At 60.6% G+C, this 9,800-nt stretch overlaps 1 protein-coding gene across 1 annotated transcript; it reads left to right on the plus strand.

The window, feature by feature from the left end:
• Nucleotides 1-1,016: 1,016 nt before the first annotated feature.
• LOC130860055 (phosphorylase b kinase gamma catalytic chain, skeletal muscle/heart isoform) lies at nucleotides 1,017-9,689 on the plus strand. The gene is made up of 10 exons (XM_057747815.1): nucleotides 1,017-1,150; nucleotides 3,440-3,531; nucleotides 4,046-4,224; nucleotides 4,650-4,704; nucleotides 7,484-7,549; nucleotides 7,826-7,989; nucleotides 8,388-8,478; nucleotides 8,606-8,759; nucleotides 8,904-9,029; nucleotides 9,434-9,689. The coding sequence occupies exons 2-10, from the start codon at nucleotides 3,449-3,451 to the stop codon at nucleotides 9,677-9,679; spliced, it is 1,164 nt and encodes a 387-aa protein (XP_057603798.1). The 5' UTR covers nucleotides 1,017-1,150; nucleotides 3,440-3,448; the 3' UTR covers nucleotides 9,680-9,689.
• The last annotated feature ends 111 nt before the right edge of the window (nucleotides 9,690-9,800 follow it).

The raw sequence follows: 9,800 nt of genomic DNA on the forward strand, positions 1-9,800 counted from the left end.
TGGTGGCACAGTGGTTAAGAATACGCCTGCCAAAGCAAGGGACACGGGTGCAATCCCTGGACCAGGAAGATCCCACATGCCTCGGAGCAACTAGGCCCACTCACCACAATTCGTGAGCCTGTGTGCTAGAGCCTGCAAGCCACAACTACTGAAGCCCGTGCATGTAGAGCCCGTGCTCCACAAGAGAAGCCATCACAACGAGAAGTCTGCCCACCTCAACGAAGAGCAACCCCGCTCGCCACAACTAGAGAAAGCCCGCACGCAGCAGCGAAGAACCAATGCAGCCAATAAATTCAAGAAATAAATAATTTTTTTCAAAATTAAAAAAAAAATTATGAGTCTGAAGAACACGTAGCTTTAGAATGAGGGTGAGCACTTGTGTGCCAGCACGTCGCATACATTGTTTCCAGCTCTGTCAACCTCTCAAGCTAGACGCAGGCCGACGAGGACCTCAGCCAGAGCGCCCGGAGCCGCACACGGTGAGAGCCCACGTGCTTTCCTGGCACAGGGAGCTCCTCTCACTCGTGAGGAACTGCAGGCTGAACACAAAGTGAGTTAAGGCTGAACTCATGGAGGCAGATGAGAGATGGAGTCCTGAAGGGACTGTTCCCTACCTCGAGGTCTGCATTTGGTGGGGCAGCCACACAGCCCGTAGCCGCGCGGGTCCCTGTGGCAGGCAGGGCTGCAGGGTGGGCACGCAGGGGCGCGGGGCGTCTGCAGGGCTCAGCTCTCAGCACTCGCAGAAATGGCTCCCCGAGAAGCCAGCGTGTTCCCAGCAAGCTGGCTGCAGCTCCTCTGAGCTGGAGGCTGAGTGCGCTCCGGAGGGAAGACTGGTCCCCTCGCGCGCTCCCGCCTGCTCCCAGGCCCCCGCAGCTCCCCTCACCCTCCACCAGAGGTCAGCCTCTGTCCCGTGCGCTGTCCCGCTGAGCCTTGGCTGCATCCCAGCTTTGCAGCTGTGGTTTATTTTTGGCACAGCAGCCTTCCGTCCTCAAGCAGCAAAGCCCCAAGGAGGAGCAGCAAGATACCCCACTCTGGCCACACGTGTCTGCTCGGGCCACGCTTCAGCCTTCAGCTGTCCCTGCTCCCCAGGGGGCCCAGGGACCTTTGGGATTCCTGTCTCGTTCCCTCCAGGCCCTGCGAGGACCAAGCGGTGAGTAGCTGGGCCAGTGAGTGATAAAAGCCAGGTGGGGAGTAGGAGAGGCTGTGGGGAGACAGACAGAACACCCCAAATCCGTTCGGCCCCTCTTCCCCACTTCTGAAGGCAGATGGGCCAGAAGAGGGGCAGCAGTGACTCTTGCAGGCCCCCTCTGTGGTACCTGTCTACAGAAAGCAGATCCCCGTGACTGTCTTTTCCGAATCTCTGAGTTTTGGGGAGGGATGTTATGTTCCAAAACGGACCAGGCTACCTACTCCCCTTTGGGGACCCTTTCCAGAGGCCTCTTGGGTAAGGCGTGGGGAATGCAGGTGGGGGCAGAGCACAGAAACATGAAGTCGGCCCCAAGGCAGGCGTAGAGGGAGGGGGTGAGGCAGGAAAGACCTCTCCACCCACCCCAGGAGAGGTGAGTGTTGCTGGAACTCAGCTGAGCCGGCTGTGCCAGGGAAAGGGGCCCCTAGGCAGGAGGGCATCCCGGGCTGGGTCCAGATACACCCTCTGTGCATGGAGGGCTGCGGGAAGGGAGAGACCTTTGGGAGCTGGGGGGAGGAGGGGGAACCGATGCCCATCTTGGGAACTTTGAAGGACTTCCAGGAACTGGGCTAGTTTTTATGGGGAGCAGACGCCCCTGTGCTCAGCTGGGGCTGCTGACGGGGTGGGGGTGGAGCAGTGACAGCTCCAGAGCCTGCTGCTGGCAGAGGGGGCTGTTGTTATTCGAATCCTTCCTCTGGTAACCAGGCACCCAGCAGTGGGGACACCAGGCTTCCTGGAACAGCCAGCCTGTCCTGGGGCAGCCAGGGCTGCTGCGTGGCTGGTCAGCAGACTGGCGCCTTTGACAGGCCAGGCCTTCCTGGACACAGAAAGGGCAGTGGGAGCGGGACCACAGGCACCTTTGGCCCTGCTGAGAGGCAGCTCGTGCCCATCACCTACCTGTCCCATTCCAGTCAGTACAGCATCTTCTCCCTTCCTCAGTTCCTCCGTGCGAGGTAGGAGTTCAGTACCCAGTGGCCTCTACATCCCCCAAGCAACGCCGCCAGCTTCTCCAGGTCTAGGCCCGAGGGTCCTGGCTCCGTTTGCCCCACGCTGCCGCAGGACCGCTCAGGGCTCATTGGCCGTCACTAGGGAGGACATTCTGAGGACAGGACCATCCTGCCGGCAGGAACCTGGCTCCAAGGGACACCTCCGGCCATCGACTTATGTCTGCGGAGCAGCACCTGTGACACACCTGCACGGGGCGCCGTGGGGAGGGATGGTCGGCACCTTCTAGAGATGATCATGGTCTGATGGAGATGAGAGCACAAGTGATGCCAGAGGCTGGGACCAGGACTCACCCCCCAAGCTCTGCTTCCCTCAGAGCACCTGGCACAGTAGTTCTCAGAGTGTGAAAGAAAGAAAGGAAGGAGGAAAGAGGGAAGGAAGGAAGGAAGGGAGGAAGGAAGGGAGGGAGACTGGGAGGTGGGGAGGAAAGAAGAGAGAAGGAGGGTCAGGGACCACAGAAGCCTTGTTAAGGGCAGAATGGGTGAGGAAGCACCAGTGGAAGCACAGCAAGCCTGTCCCAGAAGGAGGGATGGTTTCCGGGCAGGACAGTTGCAAGTGGGGGAGATATGCAGAGGCTGTGGGAGCGGCATGTTTGACGACGGAAACCGTGAAGCGTCTCCCCTTCTCCCAAGTGCAGAGAGCAGGCAGAGGAGAAGCAGGACCAGCCTCGTCTCCCCCAAGAGGAAAGGAAACAACACTCTCGTGTGTCCTTTGCCAAGTTTCTCGGTGGTGCTTTCTAAACTCAGGGGTGTGCTGGCCTCATCAGAGCTCACCTTGGGGCCCAGTGGCCCCACGCCTGCCTCGAGCCTGGCCCTGAGCCCGGCTGACCGTCTGCTGCTCCTACGGGGGAGCCACGGCTTCAACGAGAACAGGCCGGGAGCCACGCGGTCACCTGGGCTCCCCAGAGCTTCCAGCCAGTGGGGGGAAGCAAGCCGGGCTCTTTCCAAAGCCTTTTTTAAAAGTCACAAACATTTATCTGGAACATGCACAAGAGGCCAGACCTATGCCAGGAGATACAAAGATGAGGGAGAGGGACGTCCCTGCTGGTCCAGTGGTTAAGACTCCGCACTTCCAGTGCAGGGGCACAGGATCGATCCCTGGTCCGGGAACTAAGATCCCACATGCTGGGCGGTGCAGCAAAAAAAGAAGAAGAAGAAAAAAAAAAGGGGGATAAACGGTTTCAGCCCTCAAAGAGCATATCCCCCAGCTCAGGAAGGCTGACGGCTTCTTTCTGTTCCCCTCTTTAAGGAGCTGAACATGACCCGCGACAAGGCACTGCCGGAAGCCCAGTCTGCACAGGGCTTCTATGAGAACTACGAGACCAAGGAGATCCTGGGCAGGTACGGCCCCACCTGCCCCGGGACGTGCTGTCCTGGGCTCTGGCCAGCGCCGCGGGCGGGAGCACTCTCTGCTGGACCCGCAGCGCTGACCCCATGTCCATCCCCAAAGCACTGTCCGCTCGGATCCCCCTCAGTTTGGGGTCCTGCCTTCCTGAACTGGGACAGAGGAAGCAGGTATGAGAGCACCCAGATCAGAGACCTCACCCAGCAAAGAGTCCCCCAGTTTGGGGCCAGGGTCAGGGATCAGGCGTCAGCGGGAAGCTCACGGCCCTAAGAGGGTACGGCTTCCTCCTCCATGCCCGGAAAGAGCACTGAACGAGGAGCCAGGAGGCCCGAGGGCAGGCTTCTTCCTCCTCAGCTCCAGGCAAATCGCCCTCCCTGTGCCTTCTTCATCCCACCACCCCCAAAGCTCACAGGGAGCTGGGGGACAAGGCAGGCCGTCTGTGCTGCGGCCTGGAGCTGGGCCCCCCCGGGGTGAGGGGCCCGTGGGACCGCCTGTCCTCTGCACCCCCAGGGGCGTGAGCAGCGTGGTCAGGCGCTGCATCCACAAGCCCACGTGCCAGGAGTACGCCGTGAAGATCATCGACATCACGGGTGGGGGCAGCTTCAGCTCCGCGGAGGTGCGGGAGCTGCGAGAGGCCACGCAGAAGGAGGTGGACATCCTGCGCAAGGTCTCGGGACACCCCAACATCAGTGAGTGACGGCCCCGCGCCGCGCCGGGTGCTCGCCACGGTTCTGCTCGGATAACCCGAGCCGGGCAGCGGGCCCCAGGGCAGCTCGCCAGCACCACCCAGCGCGTCTCCCGCACCCCAAGGCCCTGCCGGCCCAGTGCCCAGGGGCTTGAGGCTCCCGGCTGCACCCTCACTGCCCCCGGGATTCAGCTCTGAGCCTCCTCTTCCAGCCCCACAGGAGGGCTGGCAGGCAGGGCTGGGTGCGGGTGGGGGAGTGGGAGCGCGACGTCCCTGGGTGCCCCCTGCCCTGCTGGGGAACACCATCGTGACACCCCCTCCAGCTCCGGAGTCAGGCCCCAGTGGCTGTGGTCCCCTTGCCCCTGCGCCTCCACTGCCCCCGCCCGGGCTCCTCTGCTGCCTGAGACGAGCGAGCCATTTCCATTTCAGTACAGCTGAAGGACACTTATGAGACCAACACTTTCTTCTTCTTGGTGTTTGATCTGTAAGTACCCAGGCCTGGGGCCTGTTGGAGAAACTTCTATCGTGGCCCCCCACGCAGGGCTTCCTGGAGACCAGCAGCCAGCCCCCTGCACGGTGGATGCCACAGAAGGTCACAGATGCTACAGGCAGATCAGCCCCTGGGGTCAGGCTGCCAGGTTTTAAATCCTGGGTCCATCACTTACGGGCCGGATGATTTCTTTCAGTAGCAGGTTTCTCATGGGTACGCCAGGAGTAATGACCACACAGTGACTGGTACAATGTAACTGCTAATTACTAGTAACTACCATGGTGATGACCATGGCGGGCATTGAATACTTATTCTAGACTTTGAGGATATGCAATCCTACTTCATGCGCTGATTTTCACAGGGAGTGAACGGAAAACCATCAAGTCATAAAACCCACACAGAGTTATCCACACACTCACAGACGTCAAGCTGAGAAGGGTCGGAGGCAGTGAGCAGGGAATGCTCTCCAGGAGGCGACCTGAGCAGAGACCTGGATGGAGGGAGGCAGGGATCTGAGCCAAGACCTGGAGAAGGAGCCTCCAGAGGGGAGAGCCAGAGCAGCGGCCCTGCTGGTGGGCTTGGTGTGTTTGAGGCTCAGCAAGGAAGTCAGGGTGGGGGAGAGGAGCAAGCCTGTGGCGAAGGCAGGATGCAAGGTCACTAAGTGCCAAAGGCAGACTATGCAGGCGTTGTGGAGGTGAGAAATCTGGAGGGCCAAGTGCAGGAGGGTGATATGATGTGACTTAGTTTTTTGTTTGTTTTGTTTCATGTTGTTTTGGGGGGCTGCAGAGGGTCTTTTGTTGTTGCGCACGGGCTTTCTCTAGTTGCAGAGATGGGGGGCTACTCTTTGTTGCCATGCTCGGGCTTCTCATTGCGGTGGCTTCTCTACTTGTGGAGCACGGGATCTAGGCCCGTCAGCTTCAGCACTTGCAGCTCTCGGGCTCAGCAGTTGTGGCTCTCGGGCTCTAGAGCACAGGCTCAGTAGCTGTGGTGCCCGGGCTTAGTTGATCAGAGGCATGTGGCATCTTCCTGGATCAGGGGTCGAACCCGTGTCTCCTGCATTGGCAGGCAGATCCCAGCCACTGCGCCACCAGAGAAGTCCCCGACTTCCTTTGATAAAGGATCCCACTGAGTGTAAGGAGGTTGAGTGGAGAGGAGGAGGCCAGCAGTGTGGGGGCAAGGGGCCCACCAGGGAGGCCAGTGGTAGAGACGGTATGTGGGATGTGCTGCCAAGGCTGACAGCACCGTCAGCATCAGCAGCACCGCGGCACTCTTCCCCTGCTTGCGCACCAACAGGGCTCCTGAGATGAGCTCCTCGTCGCAGGGCCCTCTGCCCCCGGGGACCCATGGGCCTTTTAGCTGCGAGAGCCTCTGTTTTCTCAAGACAGGAAAAGTGATATTGCCCATCTCACCAGCCTCCAAGCATCACATTCCAACCACACAAAGTGCTCCGTGAAGACTGCCCTAAGACGTCTTACCACTTTTATTAGGAGTTTCTCAGAGAAGGGACCTCTCCAGTTCCCAAGCCCCGGCTCCACTGACTCCTCACTAAAGAACACACATCTCTGTTGCACAAATCATTGTCTTGATTTCTCCATACGTAACTGCTAAGTTCGGGACTAGATTTACTTGAGAAAATCATTTCAGCAGATTGTGTATTGCTGGAACACGTCACTGTGGAGCCATACTGAACATGTGCCGTGTTGTTTTTTCTTGGAGACACAATGTAACGTGGCGTCTGTATAGTTAACCTGCCAGCTCCAGGAAGGCCGGAGACTGCTCATGCACCAGGCAGGGTCCCAGTGTTGACGGGTCAGTCTTTTGACAGCTGCTATTAGTGAGTTCTCCTCGTGTGTTTAACATGGAATTAAAGTGATCAGAACTGGAGGCACGATTGCTTTTAGGGACACAGTTCCGACAGTGTATGAAACAAGGCTTACTTCTCTAATTTCTGGGTAGCTCCTCAAACAGAACTCCCCGCCCCGCCCCCCCTCAGTTAACTATCTTCCTGCCTCCCTTGGATACTGGCCAGAATTCCTCCCTTGGGCTCTGCTTTTCCTGGAGGGCTGGGCAGGATGCACCTTTTGTGTTTAACCAGTAGCCTTGCCCAGCACCCCTGCAGACTTGCCCAGCTGCAGCTGCCCCACCTCCGCTCGGTAGCACCGTCCTGTAGAGCCCTTGGGGACAGCTCCAATGTCTCTAACCTTTGAAGAAGTTGCTTGGGGAAGCTATTTTTAACGCTGCCCCAAGTTCCCTTCCAGGGTATAGCTAGCGGATTCTAGCAGAGACCTCTTTGTAGATCATCCCAAGTGAGAAGATGGAACCACAATTTTTAATCCTAAGAAATTCTAAAATAGGCAAAACTGCTCTTCCATCACTCGTACTGCTGCTGCTTCTCTTTGTTCCTGGGAACAGTCAGGATAGTCCTGTCCTTCTGATCTGGGTCTGGGGCCTTGGGCCAGTGGCTCAGGGTCCCTCTCTCCCCTCCCAGCCCTGGTTTTGACCCTGAGGAGTCCCGGTCCATGCTGTCACTCCCACAGACGGGGGGACCTCCCCACTGGAGCCATCCCCCTCCCCAGCCCCCCTTGCCCTTCCCCCAACCTTCCCAGACAGCCTCTCCACTCACTTCCCTGGCTCCTCCCCGCAGACCTTGGTCCTACGTGGGAAGCAGCCCACGTACCCCTGGAGGTGTGAGGTGGGAAACAGTTCTCCGGGAGCAGGGTAAGGAGGGGGTAGCCTTGGGGCACATGCAGCTACAAACCCTCTGTCCCCACAGGATGAAGAGGGGGGAGCTCTTTGATTACCTCACTGAGAAGGTCACCCTGAGTGAGAAGGAAACCAGGTGAGGGTCGACTTGCCCCCTCCCTACTTCTGGCCTGCATCCAGTGCTCAGGCACCGAGGTCTTGCAGGAAGCGTGGCGTGCACTCCTCTGGGTGGGGCGTGTGCTTGGCGGGCTTTGGTGGCCTCCCTCCCCCCTTGACTCAGCCCAGGCAGGCTGGCCTGTCTTGAGTCCTCCCTCACTTGCAGTCCGGCTGGCCTATGGGCTCTGGTGTCCCTGCCTGTTACCTGACCCTGCAGAGCAGCAGATGAGAGTAACCTGTGCCTGTCCCACCCCAGAAAGATCATGCGAGCCCTGTTGGAGGTGATCTCCAACCTGCACAAACTCAACATCGTGCACCGGGATCTGAAGCCCGAGAACATCCTCTTGGACGATGACATGAACATCAAGCTCACAGACTTTGGCTTTTCCTGCCAGCTGCAGCCCGGAGAGAAGCTGCGAGGTCCGGTAACGTGGCCTCGGCCCGTGTCAGGGGCTCAGGGACTCAGCGGGTCAGGGGCTCTCCTCAGCTCTCCCAGGAACAGAGATTGCCTGGGTTTTCCCCCCAGAATAAAAATCCTACCGTTTCAGGGCTGGGTGTCTCTTCCCCAGACCGGGCTAAGCCAGGTTCCCACTGCCTGCGTTCCAGGCCACCATGGCTCGAAGTGACCAGGCCAGCGAGGGGCCCCAGTCGGGTGGCCACAGGAGCCAGCACCCTGGGCCTGCCCTTGGCCCTGAACCAGGCCCGCGTTCGGAGAATCCCAGCCTAGCCAGCACTTTGGTCCCATCTCCATTATCTCCTTGGGCTTTCCTCTTCCAAGTGCCCCTGCTGACCTGTCTTGATGGAAACTGTCCCTGCAGAGGTGTGTGGGACCCCCAGTTACCTGGCCCCTGAGATCATTGAGTGCTCCATGAACGATGACCACCCCGGCTACGGGAAGGAGGTGGACATGTGAGTGCTTCGGGGGAGGGAGGTGACCCGTAGGGACAGGGCTGCCCCCGTGGCCGGGCGCACCTGGCTGGGGAGGGGAGAGGGGGCGCTCCAGCGGCCCCTGCCTCCCTCGCCCGCCCGCGGCCAGGTGGAGCACAGGAGTCATCATGTACACGCTGCTGGCCGGCTCCCCGCCCTTCTGGCACCGCAAGCAGATGCTGATGCTGAGGATGATCATGAGCGGCAACTACCAGTTCGGCTCGCCAGAGTGGGACGATTACTCGGACACCGTGAAGGACTTGGTGAGGGGCCAGGCCTGCTGGCGCGCGGCCCCGGCGCGGGGCAGGTGCCGCGGGGAGAGGGGCGTGCGCCGCGCGTGCTGCGGGATGGAGGCGCCCGCCACGGGGGACCAGCCTTGATCCCTCGGTTCCGCCGGCCTCGCTCAGGTGTCCCGCTTCCTGGTGGTGAGCCCCCAGGGCCGCTGTTCGGCAGAAGAGGCCTTAGCGCACCCCTTCTTCCAGCAGTACGTGGTGGAGGAAGTGCGGCACTTCAGCCCCCGCGGGAAGTTCAAGGTACTGAAGCTCGCCTCCCACGCGGGACCCCGGGGCGGGTGCTGCAGGGCCCTCAAGGCCAAGTCCGCGGGGCCCTTCTTGGGGACCTGTCACGCCCACGGGGCTGCCAGGGCACCTGCCCTCCTCCTCCCGCCCAGGCCTGTGCTGGTTCCAGCTCAGCTTCTTCTGGCTCCAACAGCCTTAAGGCCTCCGCTTGCTGGTGGGGTGGGAACGGGGGGAATGGTGGGCGCGCGGGTGGGGGGATGGGGAAGGGCGGGAGGAGAAGGCGGACACGAGGACAGGCCCAGCGGAAGCCACACGAGGCTCTGTGGCAAACAAGCCCAGGGCCTGCGGGCACTGGACCCGGGCGGGGAAGGAGCCAGGCCCGCGGGGCGGGTGCAGCTCTGAGGCCCCGGCCTCCGCAGGTGATCTGCCTGACGGTGCTGGCTTCCGTGCGCATCTACTACCAGTACCGCCGCGTGAAGCCCGTGACCCGGGAGATCGTCATCCGAGACCCCTATGCCCTCCGGCCCCTGCGGCGACTCATCGACGCCTATGCTTTCCGGATCTACGGCCACTGGGTGAAGAAGGGGCAGCAGCAGAACCGGGCGGCCCTCTTCGAGAACACACCCAAGGCCGTGCTCCTCTCCCTGGCTGAGGAGGACTACTGAGGGGCGGCTGGGCGGGCAGGACAGGTGGGGAAGGGGGGGTGGGGTCAGCCAGGGAGGGCACGCCACCGAAATGGAGGGCAAAGGGGTGAGGAGGAGTGCAGGCCTCTGGCCAGAGGCGGCA

Source organism: Hippopotamus amphibius, chromosome 9 (genome assembly GCF_030028045.1).
Source record: "Hippopotamus amphibius kiboko isolate mHipAmp2 chromosome 9, mHipAmp2.hap2, whole genome shotgun sequence".
In the NCBI taxonomy this organism is placed as follows: domain Eukaryota; kingdom Metazoa; phylum Chordata; class Mammalia; order Artiodactyla; family Hippopotamidae; genus Hippopotamus; species Hippopotamus amphibius.